Source organism: Balaenoptera physalus, assembly GCF_965194825.1.
Source record: "Balaenoptera physalus genome assembly, chromosome: 1".
NCBI lineage: Eukaryota > Metazoa > Chordata > Mammalia > Artiodactyla > Balaenopteridae > Balaenoptera > Balaenoptera physalus.
Window position 1 is genome coordinate 49028821 of NC_138882.1, and position 24826 is coordinate 49053646.

Genomic DNA, 24826 nt, shown 5'->3' on the forward strand with positions numbered 1-24826 from the left:
ATTGTGTGGAACGAATGTTGAAACCCTGCTCAGATTATAATGAAGTTTGAAGGCAAAACAGGTGAGAATGGAAAAACAAGAATGGAGAAATAGGACAGGGAAGTGGAGGATATGGAGAGCCTTGTTGCTATATCTCGTGAAGACTAGTGTTAATACCAAGCACTGTCACAGTCAAGCCCCTTGTCACCAAGAGTATGTGTGACTATAGAAAACAATCGATTGAGAAATTTATCCAAAACCTTGCTTTCCTGCACTCAGATCGTCTCAATAATGTTATTCAGCAAATCCATGCCAGGATTTATGAATAACAACAAATGAACAAAAGTCCAAACGATTGAAGATGTTTTCTGAAAGAACAATTCATTCAACATTTACAGAACTTAGACACTGTGCGAACACTCTTAGTGTCTAGAGGAAGAAAGATGAAGAGACAAAAGTCCCTCCTCTCATGGAGCTCAGTCTGTTGAGGAAGACAGTTGAGGAATACTCCTCCACTGCATAGGGGAGTATTGAGAGAAAGAGAGAGAAAAGAGAGCAACAAGAATCAAAGATGATTTTCAAGTGTCTGGTTTAGACAATCGGATGGTGGTTCCAGTAACTGAGACTGGGAAAACAGGAAAAGGAGAAGGTTGGGAAGGAAAATGATCAGATCAGCTTTGAAAACGTTGAGATGAAAGTGCTTGACGGGTGTCCATGTGGAGATGTCCCATAGCTCATTGGATATTTAAAACTAGAGCCAAAGAAAGAAGTCTGGACTGAGAACATAGATTTTGAAAATATCCATGTGGAATAGATTAATTAAATCAGGGAATTCTCATTAAAAGATGAGCAGAGGGCTGAGGAGGAGGCAGATAGAAAAAAACACATCAATCTTTACAACACTAGGTAGCAAAAGAAAAAGACATCTATGGAGCAGAGGGCAAGAACGGGCATCAGTTGTGTTACAATCGTGTTTGATTGTCTGGGTTTCTACTTCTATTTCTATTATTAGAAGACAATAACCACCAAAGTGTCATTAGGAAAAGTAATGAAAGAGAGTGTTTAGTTTTCTTATGTTATTACAACTTCACCCTAGTGGAGTGGCATGTACTTTTCTCACCAGACATTTAGCTGGCTGAGAGATAGGACTAGCGTATAATATTTAAGTTTCTCATTTTATGAGTGTTTTTTTTTTAATATATAAATTTATTTATTTATTTTTGGCTGTGTTGGGTCTTCGTTGCTGTGTGCGGGCTTTGTCTAGTTGCGGCAAGCAGGGGCTACTCTTTGTTGCAGTATGTGGGCTTCTCAATACAGTGGCTTGTCTTGTTGTGGAGCACGGGCTCTAGGCACGCAGCCTTCAGTAGTTGCGGTGCGCGGGTTCAGTAATTGTGGCTCGTGGGCTCTAGAGCACAGGCTCAGTGGTTGTGGCTCACGGGCTTAGTTACTCCGCAGCATGTGGCATCTTCCTGGATCAGGGCTCGAACCAGTGTCCCCTGCATTGGCAGGTGGATTCTTAACCACTGTGCCACCAGGGAAGCCCTATAAGTCTTTCATTATATACTTTAGGCATGATGGAAAAATGCTGGGCCATTGATAGAACAATTAACTTACTATTTACCAGTTGACATTATACACTAAAAAGCAGAGACAGTGAATTAGAATAAACTTAGAGAGGCCACCTAGTCCACCTGTGGTCTCTATGCTTGGCTTTGAGACAGTCAACACTTATTTCCTTAGATTAACTTGGGAAGCACAATGATCAAGCTTGAGAGAAATAATAAATATGTTGCATTACCAATATATTCAAAAAACCTCTTTTTGGGGTTTTACTGTTGGGCCCAAACCGACAAGTTGAAATTTGACTTGATTTCTGAAAAGTGACTGCACAAATTAAAGATGGTGAAAGCTAACCCCATTTCTGGCCATGCTAATATAACATAGAACATGGGTAATAGTTGTCTTATGCTCCTCGCTGGGAAGGATGTGGAATGCTTGAGCTGTGGGTGCCCCTTCAGCCAATGAGAAGGGAACCAGACAGAAAGGAGGCCATGTGATGAATTATTGAAGAAATGCTTAGTGACTAGCCAGAAGGGGTGGAGGTAGGCAGAAGGTTGTAATGACTTTGTAAATATGGGCTCTTTGTCCATTAAAAGAGGACTTAGAAGAATTCAGTCAAGCTTCAGAGGGCAGAGTTTCAACAAATGGAAAGAAGGTAAAGGAAGGCAGTTCACAGTAGGAAAGACCTTATGAAACTATTTTCTCTCTTCATAAATGGAATGGGCAGTTCTGTGAGGTGGGGAGCGCCCCACAGCTGGGAGTGTTTAAGCAGAGCGATGTTGCAGACGAGGGTCCTGGAGAGGGGAGAAATTGAGTTAGATGACCCTAAAAGCCATCATCAGGCTGAGATTTACCCCTGTGAAATGATCCATTCAATTGCTTCATTTTCCCATCCTCAAAGCAATCCTGCTTATGAGAGATTTTTTTCTCCCCATATAGAGATAATTGGTTCTACAAATCTTATAATTCTTCTAGAGGATGAAATCTTTGCTGATTTTTTCAACACATTTCTTTCTCTCCTAGTAAGCATTCTCAGACTTAAATCCAAATGTTTCATCAACAGCTGAATAATGAATCTTACTGAGCTGAGTGCCTTTTTTTAAAATTTTATATTATTTATTTTTTATACAGCAGGTTCTTATTAGTTATCCATTTTATACATATTAGTCTATATATGACAATCCCAATCTCCCAATTCATCCCACCACCACCACCACCCCCTGCCACTTTCCCCCCTTGGTGTCTATATGCTTGTTCTCTACATCTGTGCCTCTGTTTCTGCCCTGCAAACAGGTTCATCTGTACCATTTTTCTAGGTTCCATATATATGCATTAATATATGATATTTGTTTTTCTTTTTCTGACTTACTTCACTCCGTATGACAGTCTCTAGATTCATCCATGTCTCTACAAATGACCCAAAATTTTGTTCCTTTTTATGACTGAGTAATATTCCATTGTATATATGTATCATATTTTCTTTATCCATTCATCTGTCGATGGGCATTTAGGTTGCTTCCATGACCTGGCTATTGTAAATAGTGCTACAATGAACACTGGTGTGCATGTGTCATTTTGAATTATGGTTTTCTCAGGGTATACGCCCACTAGTGGGATTGCTGGGTTATATGGTAATTCTATTTATAGTTTTTAAGGAACCTACATACTGTTCCTCATAATGGCTGTATCAATTTACATTCCCACCAACAGTGCAAGAGGATTCCCTTTTCTCCACACCCTCTCCAGCATTTTTTAAAAAATAAACTTATTACCAAATCAAAACTATTTCAATTTGAGCAAATAAATATGAAGTAGAAAATCCTCTAAAATCTCCAGGAGTTCCAATTATTGATATAATGATATCCTAAATCCCCAGCCTCCTTGATCTCCTTTGCCTGTCCACAGTTATCTTTCATCACACACTTTGCTGGTACCCAGAGCTGCAGTGATGGCCGCTCTACACTTGCAAAGCACACCTGGCATTCTCCCACCTCTACGCTTCTCCTTGACTGTGTTCTTAACTTCCATAGTTTCACCCACCAAACTCTTAACCATTTTTCAGATCTCTAGTTAAATCCTGCTCTCCTTAAGGAGCTCCTAGGTCCTCCCAATAGGAACTTATTTCTCCCTGCCTCTGTGCCCCTCGGCACTTTGCAACTCTCTTGTGTTACATGTGTGTATCTCCCCCACTGGACTGTGAAGTTGTGAATTCCTCCAGGACAATGACCATGGATTATTCACTCTGCTCTACTCCCTTCACCCGGTGTTTGGCAGATAGCAATTGCTGAGTTGTTAACTGGAACCAAATTTATATATCTTCTCAATCTATGCAACTAAAACAAACCTCAAATATCAAAATATTCTTAAAACCAAACCTACACTAATCCTGCTTCTTTTTTGGTTTAAATATTTGACTACATCTGAATGCTGGTGCCTTATAAATAGTTGCTCATCTCAGTGTACATTTTTCCATGGATGCTACCTGTTAAAATGTGAAATTTCACAAAACCAGGAAAAAACACTATTATTCCACAAACACCTATTGGGTGGTCACTTTGTGCTAGACACTGGGCTTAGTCCTGGGGACACAGATGTTAATGATACCATCTGTATCTTCAAGGAATTCCAGTCTAATGTGAGAGACCAGTGTTTAAGGTGAGTGCACAAAGGGTTGTGGATGACATGATTGAAGTCTCTAGGAGGTAGTGGGGTACACTGGAGGAAGAGGCCACTCCTACCTGGAAGAGTCAGACAGTTGCCAGTGAAGAGGTCACACAAACCAAGCCTGGAAAGAAGACTAGGTATTTGACAATTGGCTGGGGACAAAGATGGGGAGGGAAGGGTGGATAAAGAAGCAAGAGGAAAAGACTGGGGGGTTGAGTATCAAGAGAAGCAGAGGCCTTAGGGACAGAACAGAGTAAGTAAAGACACCATTGAATACATTCCTATGGCACCTTGGGGGAAACTCTAAGTAACTCAGTAAGGCTGAAGAAAAAGTTGTGAGTGGCAGACATAGCCGGAGGTGAGGCGGCACAGCCAGGCCTCCGAGAGCAGGGAGGCCGAGCTTAGGAGTTTGGACATCATTCTGAGGACAATAGAAAATCATCAGAGGTTTAGGTAAAGGAGTGACATGATCAGACTTTCATCCAGGAAAATTATTTCTGCAGAAGTCTGGCCATGGATAACGCTGTCAGGGGGCCACAGTGGAGGCAGGGAAACTAGTCAGGAGGTTGTTTTAAGAGTCTAGGTGAGAGGTGATGAGAGTCTAAAGGCAAAATGATGAAGAGGATGGATAAATAGGAGAGATTTTTCCAAAGCGAAATGCAGGACCTATCACTTTGAATGTCACACAGAGGTGGTGACAAGAAGAGAGGGATCAGGGTAGCAGGCTTGGGAGCCTGGGTGGATGGCGGTGCCAGCGACATGGTAAAAAAGGGAAGGAGGGAAAGGCCTCGAGAGCAGGTGTTTGGGGGTGATCGTCACCCATACTCCAGCATCTGCCACTGTCTTAACGAAAGCTTTCAGAGTAACCTTAAGGCATTTTAGCTAATCCGCTTGTCAACTTAATTATGCAGCCCACAATAATGTCATAGAAATGGCGAATGTAATGTGGGAAGTAGAATCCTGAGAAAGTCCTGGCCATTTAGGTAGCTGTGGTCTGTTTAGGAAGACAGTGGTATTTCATGTTGAATGCTGCTGTCAATTTACAAATTTCTACCATTTAATTTCCATAATCACCCTGTAAGGTCAACATCACTCCCTCCTTACAGATGGGTCTCAGAAGTTAAATGACTTGCCTAAGATCACTTGGCAAATCTGGGGCAGTCCTAGAGCTGACCACGTCCTGTGGCTCCAGGTCCAGCATGTTTTCCACATCAGCCTCCTGCCCTGAATGGCACAAATGTCACATGGTGAAAATGCTCCCACGCACTACTCCCACAAAATCTCATGATTTCACAGTCCTACCGCACATCCCATAAAGGTAACTTCACATGCCAGGCAGGGCCTGTCTTGTCCAACACTGAGTGCAGAGCAGGGAGGGGTCACTAAGGATTGAGTCTCCTTCATAGACCGATATTTGTGAAGTGCAGGCAACACCATCACCTTCCATCGATACAGCCAAGAACAAAGGGAAGGGAAGGAGGGGGCCGCAGAATGACAAAAGTTTGGGGCTGCCAGTCTCAGGGAGATGGTCAGAATGACGTGATGTGCTGAGAGTTCACTTTAGCCCCTCTGGTTTATCACAAATACTTTAGGGGCACTTTGAGACATTTTGATGCCTACGGTCAGACTGCTAAGCATAGCTATCTGTAAACATAGAAGCCCTTTCACATTAGTCTCAAAACGGCCTAGGTCACAGACCCTTCTCCCTGACAAAAGAGGACAGTAGCCTAGAATTTTCTATCAATTTTGGACACTCTTAATGCTCCCCTAAGTAATTTGTATCTTTAATTCTCACATCCTCTCTTCTCTCTACTTTCTCCAGTTAAAGAATTTAGGCAAATCCAAAGGTATTTCTCTTCATGAAAAGGTTTTAAGGCTTTGCTCTAACTTTCGAAGTCCTGTAGAAATGAATAATGCAATACACAAAATAAATACCTTCTAATGTCATGAGCTTTGGCCTTTGCACACAGGCAAGATAACTCCCAGGTCGGGGCAGGATGGAGCCAAAAGATAAATGAATCTTGCAATTTAATCTTTCTTGGTTGTTTTGCACAAAGCAAGTTGATTCAGTGGAATTAAGTTAAGAATTAATGTCCCTTGAAATAGGAAAGCAATGGAACCTCTCTTCGCCTGTGGCTGCAGATGAACTGTGACATTTTCATGAAGAGAAACTCTAGACCCCTTTGGCTGTTTCTTACCTTTCTTTTGCAGGTCTTTTGTCAGACACCATTTTACACCCTCGAAAATTCACAGTGGAGCTTGTGGCCAGAAATACCCCATGACTTGGTGAGTATGATTCTTGAACGGTGTATGGTTTGGGATGGGGGAAGAGGCAGCTGAATTTGATGTGTGGATTGGGAGAGGGAGAGGGATAGGAGCTCCTGAGGGTGACTATGGAAGAAACTATAAAGCAGGTAAGTAGGACAAACAGCATCAAGCCAGGTAGACATTTCTCCTTTTTGCATTTTTACCACTTGGGCAAACAACTGCTGGTGAGTTCCTTTCCTCTATATTTTAGTCCATGGTTAGCAAAAGGGATTAACCTCTCGTGTCCACTGTGGTCATTTGGTAGTAGATGCTTGGAGCACTGTGTTGAGAGGAACTCTGAGGCCACACCTAAGCCAGAAAGAGTCTGAGACTTGATTGGCGATGCTTGCCATGGGTGTGGGATAGGCAGTGCATCCCATGGGCCACATGGCAATTATTTGCATAGTAAGGTGTAGCTCAAATCAAGATGACACTCGACAGTTCCTAGTTACTACTTGACCATGAGGCATATCTTTCTCCCAATCTTTTTTTCTCTTTATGTGTTTTTTCCTTGTCCTTGTCCAGTGTCTTTCTCTTCTCCTTTTGCCCCCTTCCTGTTCTCCTTTTCCACTCTGTAGACCTTGGACTCATCAATGGCTTCCTCGTGCCCTACCTGTGACATGTGGCATCAGAAAGATCACTCAGCCATGCTCACAACAAGGTTTTATTTTGCTCTGGGATCTGGAGAGCTGAGAAAGACACTCCACTCGATTCTTATATTTGGCTTTCTTAGGAGAACCCCAAGACTTAAAATTTTTATTTTCCTTTCCTTTCTCTGGTAGGTAGATCCTTCAGGAATCCGTCCCGTATTCTAAATGATGTTATGTGTGAGTGTTTGTGTGTTTTTGTACACGTTGTGCTGGTGATATGGGTTGGGAGCTTGTGAGAAATTGTAAGTGTGCTTACAAAGAAGCAAGTTGAGTAGAGTTATGACTTGACACAACAGACCAAAATCTCTCCTGCTTCTCTTCTCTCAAGCAAAACTTAGATTTTTTTTTTTTACTTCGACCTTTTCTTAAACAACCTCACCCAGGAATGAGAAAGATTTTTTCGATGAAAAAACAAGCCTTTCCTTTCCTACCAATCAGTCCTTTGAGAACCTCAACCCCAGTCTCTGCTTCCCTGAGATACTATTTTTAATCAACACACCTCTCCTCTGGGCCAAATACTACAAGCATGAGGTTATTTATTGCCCATTGCTAAGCTGCATTTCTTAGCAATTCAGCTCCATTTCTCTTTTCTGTTCCTTATTTGTTTGGACTCTAGGTTGCAAAGTACAATGGACTAGTGACCTGGTTGGAAAAATACCGGTTATCTTTCTTCTGTAAAACCGACTTGTGTTTCCATTACATTCTCTGTCAGGAGTTCCTCACTTTCGTTAAGTCCCCAGAAGGAGGTAAGCACGCGGGTGTGTGTGGGGAGAAATCTGGGCAGCTAGGTTGCACAGCATCCTGTGCCTGTCAGCCCTACAGTAAGGTACAAATATGGGCTGCCTTCATAGCCTTAGATGTATGGTTGGCTCAGGCTGTGTTGCGGCGAAATCTTAGGCTGAAAAATTGGAACCAAGAGCAACAAGCAGGAGTCTGATGGGCTGGGCTGTTTGTCTCACTGCAGCCAGAGATGAGAGAGTTAATGACGGCCAAATTGCCTACAATATGTTCAGAATCAAAGTTAGCACCACCTTCATTGTTGTCACCTGGCCTAAGCCACCATCATTTCTCACCTGGCTATTGAAATCATCTCTGAATCAGTCTCCTCACTGCTGCTCTTGTTCGCCTGCTCCCAGCAGCCAGGGTGAGCTTTTGAAAACTTTCATTAGTTCATGTCACTCCTCTGCTCGCTGACCCTCCCCACCACCACCACCAATGGCTCCCATCTCAGTGTGACATCCAGCGCCCCTAAAATGCCTTTCCAGGTCCTGGAGACCTGGCTCCATTGCCTTTCCGACCTCATCTCCTGCTTGTCTCTTGCTCACTCCATTCCAGCCAGATTGGCCTCCCTGCAGTTCCTCAGACATAGGGACACATTCCCATTTCGAGGCTCTGCACTGGCTGTTCACTCTGCCTGGAACACTCCTCCTCCAGTATTCACATGCACCTCCCTTCACCTCAAGTCTCTGGGCAGTTCTCACCTCCTCATTGAAGGCTACCCTGACGGCCCACTGCCCACTCATCCAACCCCTGCCCTAGCTCTCTCTACATTCTCCTTTCCTGTTTCATTTTTTCCTGTAATACTTATAACTTTCATTCTCACTAGAGAATGTATTTATTATGCTTACTGTTTATTGTCTGTCTCTTCTACTAGAGTATAAGCTCCTTGAGGGCGGGGATTTTTGTTCTCTTTATGGATGTATCCTGAACACCTAGAATGGTACTTGGCACTTAGTAGGCATATAATAAATATTGGTAGAAAGAATGAATGAATAAGATTTCCATCTAGGGTTGATTTGACAACTTGATTCTCAGCTCAAGTAGCCAAAGGAAAAAGGAACCCAGGGAACGTTAAGATTCCGGAGATCCCACTGAGTAAAATGTTGTAACAAATCTCCCATTACACTCACCTTCCTCCTTCAATATATTGATATGTATTGGGAACATCGCTGTCAGGGGGGGACCATAGAAGGCAAGGGGCCTTAGTTGGAGGGTAATTTTGATCTGTGGATTGTACACATACTTCTGTGTCCATCCCATGTCACGTGATGAATGTCACTAGAGGGTCTGGTGCCTAGCTTCAAAAGCACCACATAATCAGGGCCCAACTCATCTCACCGGTCACCATTTTTCCTCACTCACACTGAGCTAATGGGGGTCTGGCCATGTGCAAGGCTGAGAGAGGGACCGGGGGAAGAGCTCATTCTCAGTTTCTCACCATGGACTTTTCCTGGCAGCCCAGATGATGAGATGGAAAAAGGCAGACCAGTGGCTGCTCCAGAAATGCCTTGGCGGGGTCACAGGGATGTGGCGCTTCTGTACCTACCTCAAGGGCAGTGCAGGTAGGTTCTTGGGGTTGTTCCTGGGGCCTTTGCAAGTTTTTAACAGCTTCCAGGACCCTCCGGAGCACTGCTAACAGTTCTGTATGTCTGTGGTGAATACAAAAAATATATTATAATGCAGTTTGGGTAAAAGCCTTTGAAAACTGGGGTCCATCATGCAGGTTAGGGCAAAAGCAATCAGAGTCCCTTCCATTCATTCATTCATTTAACAGTGTTTACTGAGCACCACTGTACGGCAGCCACTGTGCTTGCAGGTGGGGCTAGAAAGGTGAACAAGAGCCATAAAGTCCCTGCTTCCCAAAGCTGCCACGACAGTGGGGAGACAGACAAGGAAAAGTCCATAAATAAATCCCTGTAGCAAAAGGTTGCGATGTCCTGCTTTCTCTTCTATTGGTTCCAGTAGTTGGTGAGTCTAGGAGGCTGGCAGTGAGCACTGGCTGACATTCCAGTTCAGCATCATTAAATTTCAGGGAGGAACAAATCCTAGTTTAAAGGTGAAATTCTGGATCTCCAGGGATCAGGCAGGGAAGAACTAGACCGACTGTCTTACAGTTTTTCACTCAGACTTCAGCCCTGGCAAAGTTGTGAAACAGGGAATGTAGTCTTTGGCACATTTTGGCTCCAGTGTCCTCCTGCAGGCTGCTCTGGGCCATGATCTAGGAAATGTTCTTTTACCCCTGATCTTTATTTTTTGGACAAAACCTAAATGTCTAATGATTTATTCCCAGAGTCTCGTGGTTTTCCCTAAACTGACAGTTTTTCTAACAACCAAAAAAAACTCATGAAAGACTCCTATCCGTTAAGTCCCTTTTTTCCGTGCCTCCCATCAGCTCCTGCATTAGGACGTTTCTGGAGATGATGCCTTAAGCCAAAGGAGTGGCTGAAGGTGATGTTGGAGGCACTAGAGCAAGCTGGTGGGTGGGGGTTGGGGGGATCAGAGGCCACATGCAGATGCAGCCGCTGAGGGGCAAGATTGGGGTGCAGCTCGGTGCCTATCCTATCCTGTCCGACCTGTAGGTGAAGAGGTGGTGGATTTCTGGATTCTTGCTGAGAAGATTCTGAGCATAAATGAGATGGACCCGGAAGTGAGAGACCACTACCTGTCCCTCCTCTTCATGCTGAAGGCCACCCATCTGGAGGAAAGCTCGCGGGTGGTGACACTCTGCAACATGAACATCAGTAAGAATTATAAAGCATATCTGAAGTGAAATCCTTGGGAGATATAAGAAAAAATCAATCCAGTGTCTGATAGTCCTCAGTCTCTTGCCTTGCACACTGCTACCCTCTCCATCAGGGATATCAGTGGGAACCCCAACCCTAAACAGGGAAGGGCTTGAGAGAGACCAGTTGTCTGAAGCTGGTATGTGCCTGTTCCTGAGATAGTACTTGTCAGTGAAGGATGGCTGGCAAGAATGAAGGGGAATTGGGACAGGGTAATTGAACAGCTCCTGCACTTCTAAGCCTGCATGGCGTGTTTTGTTGTCGTTTTGTTTTGTTTTTTAATTGGGATTCTTGAGAACAAACTACAGTCCACAGGCCAAATGCAGTACATGTAGCCTATGAACTAAGAGTGTTTTTGTATTTTTTTAAATTAATTAATTAATTTATTTATTTTTGGCTGTGTTGGGTCTTCGTTTCTGTGCGAGGGTTTTCGGCGAGCGGGGACCACTCTTCATCGCGGTGCGCGGGCCTCTCACTGTCGTGGCCTCCCTTGTTGTGGAGCACAGGCTCCAGACGCGCAGGCTCAGTAGTTGTGGCTCACGGACCTAGTTGCTCCGCGGCATGTGGGATCTTCCCAGACCAGGGCTCGAACCCGTGTCCCCTGCATTGGCAGGCAGATTCTCAACCACTGCGCCACCAGGGAAGCCCCCTGTTTTTGTGTTTTTAAAGGCTTAAAGAAGAAGAAGACTGTGCAACAGAGACTATATATGGCTCACAAAGCCTAAAATATTTACTATCTGGCTCTTTACAGAAAAAAGTTTGCCAACCTCTTCTCTAGAACATCAGATTCATTCCAATGTATTCATTTATTAAGTGAGAAGGCGTTCCTAACCCAAATATAACTGTGTTCCAGAAGATTCGCTGTTTGGGCTTAGTCACACTCCTCTTTATTCATATAGATAACTGAGAATTGATGACATTAAAATCAGGGCTAGTCGGGACTTTTTCAATTTATGCAGTCCAAACTCTTTCCTTCAGTCAGATCTAACTTTGAGAAATCCCATTCAGAGGTACATGTTTCCTGTTCTCCAACATGTTTTCATGTACCTCTTGCTTTTCTTTACAATAACTTTCAGTAGTCTAAAAAGTAACTTCAGGAATCCCATAAAATGGTTATTTCTCTGGGGAAGAAGGAAGGTAATCAGAGTAAGGGGTCACTGTGTGTTGAACAAACCCTAAAAACGTGTTCACTATATATCTGACCTGTCTACACCCCAGGATTGCGTGAGGAATGAATGAAAGGCTATACACAAAAACATTTGGAAAAATTCAAAAACTTCACCATCCCACATCATTTTCATCCTGTATCTTTCTTTCCAGAGGCCCTTCTGAACTTTTCTATCTGGCATCCCAACCAGTCAACCACCAGGAGGGAGATCCTGAGCCACATGCAAAAAGTGGCTCTGTTCAAACTCCAGAGCTATTGGCTCCCTAACTTTTACACCCACGCTAAGACGATCATGGCCAAGGAGGAATCGTGTCAGGCTCTAATGCAAGAATACGAGACTCGCCTGTACAGTATCTGCTATACCCACGTAGGAGGGCTCCCTCTGAGTATGAGCGTCAAGAAGGGCCACCACCCCCAGAAGCGGTACTCGAGCAGGAAGGCCAAGAGGAAGATGTGGCACTTGATAGACCATGGCTCTTGGTCTCTGGAAGTGGATACCAATCCAGATACCAACACTTTGCTCCCCCAGGATCTGTTTCCTCAAGGCAAGTTGGTTATACAAACGCCTTCCCTGAAAGAGACCTCTTCAAAGGAGAGAATCATCAGTTCCCAGGAAAAGGATATTCTCTGTGCCAAGAAGTCCAACGTGAAGAACAAAGCCAAGAGCCACCTCCACATGGGGGGCCTTATTGAGACATCATTCTCTACCCACCTGAGGACTGTCACCCCCATCATCAATTACGCCCCCCACATGACAATCAAGAAGGCCGTGAAGCAAAACCTCTCCTTGGGGTACACCCACTGGGCCTTGCGTGCTGAGGCCTGTGCAGGGAGTCCCTTCCGGCACCACCTGAAGAAGCAAAATTTGAAAGTGGAGGTCCAACTCCTGGACCTCTGGCAGGACCTGCACCATTTCCTCAGTGTCCTGATGAGTAACAGGAAGACTGGGAAAGTCATCTTTCGGCACATGCTGGGCAACCGGATCTGTGAGCTCTACCTGAATGAGCAGATTGGTCTATGCCTACCACTAAAATCCCAAACCATCAAAGGCCTGAAGGAGCTGCTGCCATCTGGGGATGTGAACCCCTGGATTCCCAGAGCCCAGAAGGAGATCTGCAAGGTAGGCCATACCTCACAGAAATGGGTTGGTATCTGGAAGATTAGGTCAAGACTCACCAAAAATCCTATCTGGTCATCTATCCTGGTTAACTTAATGATATAAGTACCCACACAACCCTTTCCATATTGAAGAGTTGGTTGATCACTTAGGAGCAAGTTATATAAATTCCCAAGAAGCAGCCAAAACTCCAAAGTAGGATGGAGGCGGAGGAGTGGTCTTCAATTCCCCCTTATACTGAGTCTCCCAAAACTGTGAACCTCGGACTGTTCTACTGAGGGAAGTTTTAAGAACTCTTTTCTAAACCCCATGTACTGAAATACAGGGTCTCCCTTTCCTAGACTAGCCATCACGGAAATGGCCAAGTGGGAGGGTTTATTCTTATCCCCAAACATTAGATAAAAGCACGGGACTATCCTGGAGACTCATAGGAAGTAATAGTTTGATGATTGTAAGTCAAGATCTTGGCAGATAACAAATGGTGGAGCCAAATTGGGTAACAGATGAGAGCTTAATAAAAAGGCACTACTTACAAAGGAGGGTAGGGAAACCACAGTGGATACCCCGTGCAATACCCCAGGGCCAGTAAGGGTGGGCCACCTTCATCACTCTTAGGCCTGAAGAGTGGAAGAGAGGGAGCAGTTACCAGAACCAGGAGATAAAGAGCTGTGGAGAGTGGAGCACTTGGCAGGAGCTGTGACTGTCAGTAGAGGGACGTCTGGAAGGATCGGGGGGAATAGGTACTCCAAGCTCACTCTCCACTTTTTGTTTCCCTTTTCCTACCAGCTCCGGATATATCCAATGAGAGGTCAAGGGAGTGTGTTGATGTGTCCATACAGGTTAATTTCCCCAGGCAAGCAGGGTGAAGAAGGGTAGAGAGTGGATCTGGAGGGCAATGGCTATAAACAAAAAGCTATTTGGTGCATTATAACATATTTACCTGATAAGCACACTCATTACCTCCTTTGGGCTTCTTAGCACCTCCAAGCAGCAGACAGGGTAGTATTATTGCCACTATTGTACAACTAAGGAAAATGAGACTTAGAGAGGGTGTGTGGATTAGCCCAAAGGCACGCAGCAGGCTAGCGGAGGAATCAGGGTCAGAATCCAGGAGTCCTTGGCTCTAAGTCCAGCACAATTTCTAATGCACCTTAATTATCCAGGGTTGCACATCTGGGCAGTGTGTGGATGAGATCAGTCCAGTGGGTCCACAGCCAAAGCTGTTTGCACAGTTCTCAAGTAGTAGAAGCTCCAGAGCCGTCCTCCCTCTCCTCCCTTCCCCACACTTTGTAGAGGCATTTGGGGCTAAAGGCTTAGATAGGCTTTGCTTCCTGGAACAGCAAATCCACACAGCAAAGTTCTCTCTCTAGGCCTTTGGTCTTCAGCAAAGATATTGACGGTATTTGTGTCATCAATAATTCTGGACTATCACAGTTTCTAGGATTAAAAATCTTGATATCATCTATGACTCTCCTCTTTGTCTCACATTCATGTTTAGTCTACCGGTGCATCCAGTTGGTTCAACCTTCAAAATATATCCGGAGTCTGGTATTCTTCCCCTCACCTGTTACAACCACTCTCATCCAAGCCCTGTCCAAACTCGCCTGGATCACTACAGTGGCCTCCTACCTGATGCCTCTGGGTCTGCTTTTGGCCCTCAGCAGGTTTCTTCCCAGAGTGACTGCAGTGATTCTGCTAAAACATAAACTATGTAATTTAACTGAAAGTAAGTAAAAGAAAGTCAGTGAGGACCTTGAAAACAGATGGCTGTCTCCAGTAAAAGCCAAAGCCCTTGCTAAAACCAACAAGGTCTACACTATCTGTCCTCTGCCTCTCCTCTCTGGCTTCATCTTCCTCTGCCTCCGTGCTCATCACATTGGCCAAGCCAGACACACGCCTAGCTCGGTTGTGCTGCTCCTGCTGTATGTAACGTGCAGACGGCTGCACGGCTGAGTCCCCCGCTCCCTCAGGTCTTTACTCAAGTCATCTCAGTGAGGCCTTCCCTGCCCACTTTATATAAAACTTCAACCCCGTCTCCATTTTACTTTTCTCCTCAGCACTTGTCACGATCTGGATCAATGCATCCATCCTTCCATACATGCATACATAGATACACACACTTTGTGTGCATTCATGTATAATACACGTATAATCCTTACATGTATGCATTTGTGTATGCAATGTACATCTATCGTATACACATATAATATACTTGTACTATATTTCAAATAAATACACTATATATATGTTATGTATGTTATATATATTGTGTTATATATATGTATATATAAATACATATATATTTAACTTAATTTGCTTATTTTCCTTCTCCCTATGAGGGCAGAAGTTTTCGTCTGATTCGTCAGTACTGTCTCCACAGCATCTAGAAAACTACTGGCAGTGCAGTGTTTAGTTCTCAGTAGGGCTGATAGACAGTCAAAAGTCAACAGACATTTGTTGAATCAATCAGTCCTAGTTGGAAATGACCCTTCTTTGGGCTTTGCCACAATCTTTTCTGGTCTGAGACACCTGTCTTGGTGAGAAGTCTGATTTTCATCCACCTGTTCAACCATCCTCCAATTATACAATCAGCTTTTGTTGAATGCTGATAGCATGCCAGCTAATATGTCTACATCCTGACTTCTGACTCACTGATGTGGAAACAGAGTCCACATGGAATAGTGGAAATTCCTCTAGAATTGGTCCTAATTTTAGAGAATTGGGACAAAATCATATTTTGTTATTATATTTGTGAATTCAATAAGTTTATACTTATGTTGAGGATACTATACTGTAAAAGGTAAATAGGTAGAGAGAAAAGGGTGTGAACCTGGAAGACAGAGCATCAGCCTTAAAGTCTGCTCTTGCTTCTAACCAAAGAGGGGAAGGTTGAGAGATGCTGCTGAAGATGTCTGGGGTATGCAGTTTCATAGACACTGGCAGGAGACCAAGTAGGATGACAAGAAATTAAACTAAAATGTCCTTAATTAAACAAAATCTAATGGAAAATAGATTCATAGTTACCAGAGGCTGGGAGAAAGGAAAATGGGGCGTTGTTTCTTAATTAGTACATTTTCCATTTGGGGTGATAAAAAGTTTTGGAAATAGATGGTGGTGATTGTTGCATAATGACACATGTAATTAACACCATTGAATTGTACACTTAAAAATAGTTAAAATGGCAAATTCATGCTGTATATATTTTACAACAATAAAAAGTTTCTTTTTGAAAGAAAGTAAAAGATACAAAGGATATTGAGTTTTAGTGAGGAGAGCAGACAGCAGTGAATTTGAATTCTAGCTTCTCCACTTTCAAATCCTTTGATCTTAGGCAGAAGGCTGCCAGGCCCCTTTGATCCTTGTCTCCTCATCAGTACAATGGGGATCATAATGGCTCCCTCAAAGAAAGACACTGTGTGTATGGTGTCTGGCAAGTGGTAGTACACAAATGTTCACCTCTTACGACCCTTAATCAGAACCATAGAACCTTAGAATAGGACGAAGCCCTCGAGGTTACCTCAGCCTCCCCTCTGTTTTTACAGATGATAGAGCAGGGTCTAAGGTCCCACTGCTGTTTCCTGGTAAGTGTGGAGCCAGCGTCCCGATTCCCCCTGTCTACTGCAGAGTCAGCAAACTTCAGTCTGGGAGCCAAATCCAGCTTACCTCCTGTATTTGAATAACCAGTGAGCTAAGAGTGGTTTTACATTTTTTAAATGGTAGAAAAATATCAAAAGAAGAATGCATCATGCCACATGGGTATTATATGAAATTCAAATTTCAGTGTCCATAAATAAAGTTTTATTGCAACACAGCTATGCCTGTTTGTTTACATGTCGTCATGTGCTATAACTACACAGTTGAATCATTGCAACAGAGATCGTTTGGTCTGTGGCCCACACAGACTAAAATATTTACTATCTAGCTCTTCACACACTGTTCTGAGGAGAGGTCAAGAAGGTTTACCAAGTGATGGACAAACACAATTCTGAAGGAAACTCTAATACATTCTAACAAAAAAGAACTGCAGAAAAATAAAAAATAGGGACTTCCCTGGTGGCACAGTGGTTAAGAATCCACCTGCCAATGCAGGGGACATGGGTTTGATCCCTGGTCCAGGAAGATCCCACATACCGTGGACCAACTAAGCCTGTGTGCCACAACTACTGAGCCTGAGGTCTAGAGCCCACGGGCGACAACTACTGAGACTGTGTGCAACAACTACTGAAGCCTGCATGCCTTAGAACCCATGCTCCACAACAAGAGAAGCCACTGCAATGAGAAGCCTGTGCACCGCAACGAAGAGTAGCCCCCACTCGCCACAACTAGGGAAAGCCCGCACCCAGCAATGAAGACCCAATGCAGCCATAAATAAATAAATAAATAAATAAATAAATAAATAAATAAATAAATAAATTTTAAAAAAGGAGAAAAAAGAAAAATAGGTCAAATTTTAAAAAGCAATCATGGGATTTTAGATACTGTTTTATTTATTATTTATTCCTATCATTTTGCTTCATGTCTGATTATTTCTTCTAATGGAAAATGCTCTATTAAGCATTGTTTCTTAAGAAATCAATTTGATCATTTATTCACTAGTTATTAGATAGAATCATAAATCTTTTATTTCCTTCCTTCAACTCACTTCGGGTTCTGTTTCTTCTTCTTTTTCTAGTTTCTTTATGTACAAAATTATGTTGTTTATTTCAGTTGTTTCTTGAGGTGGGCCTATATTGCTATAAACTACCCTCTTTGTACCACTTTCGCTACAACCTATAGATTTTGGTAAGTCATATTTTCATTTTCACTTGTCTTCAGGTTTTTAAAATTTCTCCTTTGATTTCTTCATTGACTCAATAGTTGTTCAGTAGCTTGTTGTTTAGCCTCCACACATTTGTGATTTTTCCAACTTTCTTCTTGTAGTTGATTTCTAGTTTTATACCATTGTGTTGGAAAAGATGCTTGATATAATTTCAATCTTCTTAAATTTATGGAGACTTGTTTTGTGTTTCAACATATGGTCTATGATTGAGAATGTTCCATGTGCCCTTGAGAAGAATGTGTACTCTACTCATTTGAATGGAATATTCTGTACAAATCTATCAAATCCATCTGGTTCAATGTTTCATTTAAGGCCATTATTTCCTAGTTGAGTTTCTGTCTGGGTGATCTATGTACTGATGTAAGTGGGGTATTAAAGTCCCCTACTATTACTGTCTTGCTGTCAATTTCTCCCTTTGGGTCTATTAATGATCGCTTTATATATCTTAATGCTCCTATTTTAGGTGCATATATAATCATTGTTATGTCCTCTTGATGAATTGTCCCCTTTATCATTATACAGTGTCCATGTTTGTCTCTTGTTACCCCTTTTGGCTTGAAGTCTATTTTGTCTGATATGAGTAGAACTACATCTGCTTTCTTTTGGCTCCCATTTGCTTGGAGTATCATCTTCCATCCCTTCACTTTGAGCCTGTGTTTGTCTTTAGGGCTGAGATGAGTCTCCTGGAAGCAGCATATAGTTGGGTCTTGTTTTTTAATCTGTTCAGCCACTGGGTCTTTTGACTAATGAATTCAATCCATTTACATTTAGGGTGATTATTGATAAATAAAGACTTAGTACTGCCTTTTATCTTTTTTTTTCTTGTTGCTCTGTATCTCCATTGTTTCTTTATCTGTGTTTTTCTGTCTGCCCTTTTAGTTTGGTGGTTTTCTATGATGTTTTTCTCAGTTTTCTCTCTTTCTTTTTTTTTTGTTTCATGTCTCTGCTCTAAACTAATGTTTTGTGGTTAACATGAGGTTTGTATAAAACATCTCATAGATGATATAGTCTTTTTTCTGCTGATAGCATCCTATCTTTACTTGCTTATAAGGGTTCTGTCCTTTTCCTCTTCCCTTTTTATGTTTTTGTTGTCTCAAATGATCCCTTTTTATGTTGAGTTTATTACCAAACTGAAGTAGCTATAGTTATTTTTACTGATCTTTCCCTTTGACCTTTATGCTATAATTGTGTTTAACAACATATTATGATACAGAGTTGCAATTTTCTGATTCCGTCTATTTATCACCTCACTCAAAGTTTTTTGTACTTTTACCTTTTCATTTCAGGTAGAAGAGCTCCTTTCAACATTTCTTGTAAGGCAGCTCTCGTGGTGATGAAATCAGTGTTTGTTTGTCTGGGAAATCCCTTATTTTCCTTTATATCTGAAGGATAACTCTGCTGTAAAGAGTATTTTTGGCTGGCAGCTTCTAAGCTTTCAATATTTTGAATATGTCATTACACTCTCTCCTGGCCTGTAGAGTTTCTACTGAGAAATCTGCTGGTCACATGATGGGGGTTCCTCTGTAGGTTACCATCCATTTTTCCCCTGGCTGCCTTTAAAATTCTTTGTCATTGAGGTTGTTTTCTGTTTTTTGGGGTTTTTTAAACATCTTTATTGGAGTATAATTGCTTTACAATGGTGTGTTAGTTTCTGCTTTATTACACAGTGAATCAGCTATGCATATACATATATCCCCATATTTCTTCCCTCTAGTGTGTCTTGGAGAAAGTCTTTTTGTGTTGAGGTAATTAGGTGTTCTCTTAACTTCATGGACTTGTATATCCAGCTCTTTTCCCAGGTTTGTATTATTTCTTTAAATAAACTCTCTGCTCCCTTCTCCCTCTTTTCTCCTTCTGGGATACCCATTATCCTTATGCTGCCCTTTCTAATGGATCAGATCATTCTTGTAGACTTTCTTCTTCCTCTTCTCCTTCTCCTTCCTCCTCTTCTTTTTCTCCCCCTTCTTCTTCTTTTTCTTCTCCTTCTTCTTCTTCTGCTTCTTCCCCTTCTTTTTCTTCTTCTAGATCTTAGTTCTCTCTCCCTTTCTCCCTGTGTCATTTCTAGATTTCTGTATACGACCTTGCTAATTCTCTTTTCCATATGGTTGGCTCTATTTCCAGTGCCTCCTAATGTATTCTTCACCTCATTTATTGAGTTCTTCAGGTCCTGAATTTTTGATTGGTTCTTTTTTAAAGTTTCAACCTCTTTGGTAAAGTATTCCTTCTCTTTATTAATTTTATTCCTGAACTCATTGAACTGCTCTTCTAAGTCTTGTTGTAGCTCACTGAGTTTCTCCATGACAGCTATTTTGAATTCTCTATCAGTTAAATAGCAATATTTCATGACTTTAAGTTTGGTTTCTTGAGAATTGTCATTTTCTTTTTGTGATACCGTGTCATTGTGTTTTTCATCGTGCTTGGTGAGTTGTTCTTTGGCCAGTGCATTTGAAGTACCAAGCATCTTTCTTCTTTAGGTAAAGCTTTTTAACTTGATTCTAACAATTCAAAAAGTTAGTAATTAGAGGCTTTTCTTTTGTTTTTTAGTAGGTGGTGCTATAGCACAAGTTTTGTCTTCTTTTACCTGAGCAGCCTCTGGCTGTATTTGAGAATTGGCACTTTTCATCCTCCACCACCTCTGCTAGAGTTGTCACTGGTGCCCTCATGGTTGCTGCTTGTGCCTCTGAGGTTGCTGATGCCTTGCTGCTGCCAGTGCCATTGCTGTCACGGGCATCACCACCTGAGGCACTGGGATGTTGGGTGCCTCCACTGTGTCTGGCAGAACCTGGATCATGGGCTTAGCGACTGGGAAGGAGGGGAGAAAATGGGGTAAGAACTGGGGGTGAAGGTGCCTCTGCCAGTCCACCGATCTTTAGATGTACAGATAGATGTGTGGAACCCTTCAGCATCCTGATGTGTTGGGCAGAGGAATATTTATTTAATTATGGATGTTTTACTGGTTGTAAATTGAAGGAGAGAGGCAAAGAGAGCATCTCATGATGCCATGATGTTGTCATTACCACTCATAAATCTTTGAAAACAGAATAGACATTAATAGAATAGTCATTTCACAAGTCTATTTTTCATATTTAATATAGATATTTAGAGCTCATCCATTAGTCAATAACACTATATTACATTATGTATTGCTATTATTCAATCACTGAGTTGAATTCTTTCAGGAATATACCTCACTCTGGTTCCCCTAGGAGTCTAGGAGATCTGAGAAAGTTATGAATTCATACTCTTAAACTCACTTCTGGCAGCAATGACTTGGGCAGTTTGTGGAGACAATCTTGCATAACTTTAAAATTATTATTGGCAACTTATTGCCTGCAAAATAATGTCCAGACTACGTACCGAAGCATTCAAGTCCCTTATATATGGTCCCAACCAACTTTCCCTGCCTCATCCCTTGCCACTGCCCCATCCCTGAGCTCTTTGCAGGAATGCTACACCTCAGCCATGCTGGAGTACTCATCATACTCATACATACATACATACATCCCTTCTCTGTGTCTTTTCTTAAGTTCTTCCCACTGCCTGGAATGCCCTTTACTCCATGTCCACATGGTGAGCGCCTACTTATCCTGCAAAGCATAATTCTGGCTTAAATCTCCTTGCCTTTATGAATTTTTCCTGGATTTCCTGAACTCAAAACATAGATAACTTTTCCTCCACTATGTTCCCAAAGAACTTTGTTCTCACCTCTATCATAGCATAAGTCATACTGCTGTTCATCATGCTAGAAGGTGAGCTCTTTGAGAACCAGTCTTGTAGCATATTGATCTGCATATTTACCGTCATGTGAACAGTGCCAGGCACATGGGAGGCACTCAGGAAATATTTGTCAAATAAATAAATGAATAGGGCTTCCCTGGTGGTGCAGTGGTTAAGAATCTGCCTGCCAATGCAGGAGACACGGGTTTGAGCACAGGTCAGGGAAGATCCCACATGCCGCGGAGAAACTAAGCCTGTGCGCCACAACTACTGAAGCCCGTGTGCCTAGAGCCTGTGCTTCGCAGCAAGAGAAGCCACTGCAATGAGAAGCCCACGCACCGCAACAAAGAATAATCCCCGCTCGCTGCAACTACAGAAAAGCCCGCGCGCAGGAACAAAGACCCAATGCAGCCAAGAATAAAATAAATAAAAAATAAATAAATTAGAAACAAAAAAGAATCCACCTGCCAATGCACAGGACATGGGTTTGAGCCCTGGTCCAGGAAGATTAGAAAAAAAAAAAAGAAGAAGAATAAAAGTGAGTACAGATAAACTTGGCTAAACACTGACTTGTAGGGGATTTCTTTTGGTTGTTTGCTTGTTTGTTTTAAACTAATGAAATATTCATGTGGGTAAGTTCTTCAAGTGGGAGATATTAAGAGTAGACATACCAAAAGGAGATGCTTGGTTTCCAGGATTATCTTAAAAATCAAATGAGATAGTACTTTGCAAAGGAACAGAGAAGTATGCAGATGTCAAATAATTGTCCTTCAGTAAGTGATTTGTGATATCTCTTCTTAAGTAAATATTGATTACTGTTCTCTGAGATTCAGAGAGGCTGCGGTGGGAGTTGTCATACTCACAGAGGCAAAGGAACCTCCTGGTTAGTCATGGCTAATGTTGGTTGTTCCATTATATCTCCAAATTAGAGAATCCAGAATCTGCAGCCTACTCTTCTCCCACGTGAATATTAGCAGGAGAGATACAGCAAGCATCTCCTCAAAACGCTTATTTAGTGTTTGGGTTTCAGATGCTTAGCCGCTGGTATGCTGAATTCCTGGATGAAGAGGACTACTGGTTTCTCATTTTTACAGTAGGAGGGACTTTGAGTTGGGGAGGAATCATGAGGTTGAGGAAAGAAAAGGGAGTAACTGCTCTTTTAGGAGTGCTGTAAGTTAAAGTAAAAGAAAGTTTGATTTTTCCTTTTGACAACTGGGGGTTGACATGGTCCCTGATGTTCTAAAGATAATCCTCTCAAGGAAAAAGATTCAAGTGCATAAGCTGAATCTGAAGAAGCCACATTCATATAGAATTTCTGCCTTATAGAAAATGAGTTTGATTTGAAGAGGGATGGGTGTGTGTGTGTGTGTGCATGTGTGCATGTGTGTGTGTGTGTGTGTGTATAAAGGAGCAATAGTTCTTAACAAATTGAAAATATCAGACTCCCTGTAACAGGGAGGCACAGAAGGACTGGTGTAAAAATCTTGCCTCTGGTCTAGTTCCTGTAGCAAATGCTGTCTGCCTCCATCCCCTTCTCTTAGACTCAGAGCAGGCTCACCAGAACCAGGTGGCATCAAAGAGAATCTATAAGCAAAGAAGCGACCATTCTTCCTTATAAGAGATTTGAGGAATCTCTGGAGTTAAGCCAGGGTTTGGCTAACATGGAATAAATGGAATCTATGCAGTGGCAAAAGATAGCGACTGAGGATTTGAAGCAAGGCAGTTCTCTCTGGCTAGAAAGGAAGTCTCCAGTGTCTCTGGCAAGTAAGGTCAGTCATCATAATTTTTTATCTTACACATAAGCCACTGGGAAATATTAGTATTTAACATTTAGTGAGTATTTACTATGTGTCGGCACTGTGCAATGCAAAGATGACCTCATTTGATCTTCAAAATAATGTATGAGGTAAGTACAAAGTAACTGAGGCACAGAGAGGATAAAGTACATTCCCAAGGTCACACAGGAAGCGGCAGAGCCAGGATCTGAATCCAGACTGACTGACTCCCGAGGCCCCCACTGGATCTGAAGGGAGCCAGAGCTCTCAAGTTTGGCCAGACTCCTGCCCACCAAGCAAAACCACAGTTACACTGACTACTTCATTTCATGCATCTGAAAAGCATGTTCCACCTCAGCACACCTCCCCCAGAATCAGGTCCAAAACACTTCCTTGAATATATTTTTAACGGCCACCTTCCTCCCCCAACATAACACACCAGTCACCCAGGCAGTGGAAAGAAGTGGTTAGGAGCACAGGCTCTCCTGTCCCAGAGATCTGAGTTACATCCTAGCTCTACTAGCAGCTGTGTGAACCTGAGCAATGTATCTAACCTCTCTTGAAGCCCCAGTTCTCTCATCTGTAAGATGGGAATAATAGGCTTGTTGTGAAGATGACCCAAGATCCTCTATGAAAGTCATTAGCACAACATTTGGCAACAGTAAGAGTAGCCATTATTATTCAGATTGAACAAACAGCTTTAATTATCAATGCTGAGGCAGTCAGAGTACTGCAATATTTCTCAAACTTCAATGCACAATAAATACATTTGACTTCATGATCCAGAGAACATATACCTGTGTAGAGATGTGAGCGTATATATAAAAAAAAATTTTCCAAAGCAATACCTGCCCTTATTACTTAAGATGATACACTCTCATACTCTCTATTTTATTCCATTTTATTTTGTAAAAGCTGGTGATGACTCTATTTTTTGGCATACAATTGAGTCATGACCTTCACTTTTTGAGAAATATGGATACATATTAGTAAGCAAAAGCTTTGAATATTCATTTCCACCACTTCCTTGCTCTGTGAGCTTACTTGGCAAGTCACTTTATCTCCCTGAGCCTCCTTTCGTCATCTATAGAATGGGGATGATGGCACCATTGAAAGCATTGAAGGTAATCCATTTGCACAGCAAGCAGGTCCTCAATAAATAGTATTTGTTAGATTACACTAAAAAATGTAACCCTCAACTCTTAAAACTTTGATGTGCACTCTGTGTACAAAACAGGATGCTTCGGATGCTTGTTCCTCAGAGCATGTTTGGGCATGAGTTATTTAAATCTAGCATGAACAGGCCTTCTGTTTTACCTCAGGATTTCACCTTTTCTCTAAATCCCAAACATTCCAAATCCTCTCCTAGGGATCAAGAGTACAGTGAAAGAATGGATGGCTGGTAAATTTGACCACATACATACTGGGCAAGGGACATTCCCTTGGTAGCCATGGAATGCCAGGGGTGGTCAGGAAGAGTGGGAATCACTTCCATGGAGATGCCCCC

At 42.3% G+C, this 24826-nt stretch overlaps 1 protein-coding gene across 1 annotated transcript; it reads left to right on the forward strand.

The window, feature by feature from the left end:
- Window positions 1-551: 551 nt before the first annotated feature.
- LOC309666380 (regulator of G-protein signaling protein-like) lies at window positions 552-24826 on the forward strand. Its single transcript, XM_082473821.1, is given in 9 exon segments — window positions 552-2561; window positions 6415-6489; window positions 7777-7906; window positions 9398-9502; window positions 10520-10681; window positions 12044-13011; window positions 22575-22637; window positions 23086-23211; window positions 23215-24826. Coding segments are annotated over 9 exon segments (2094 nt in total). The 5' UTR covers window positions 552-2228; the 3' UTR covers window positions 23347-24826.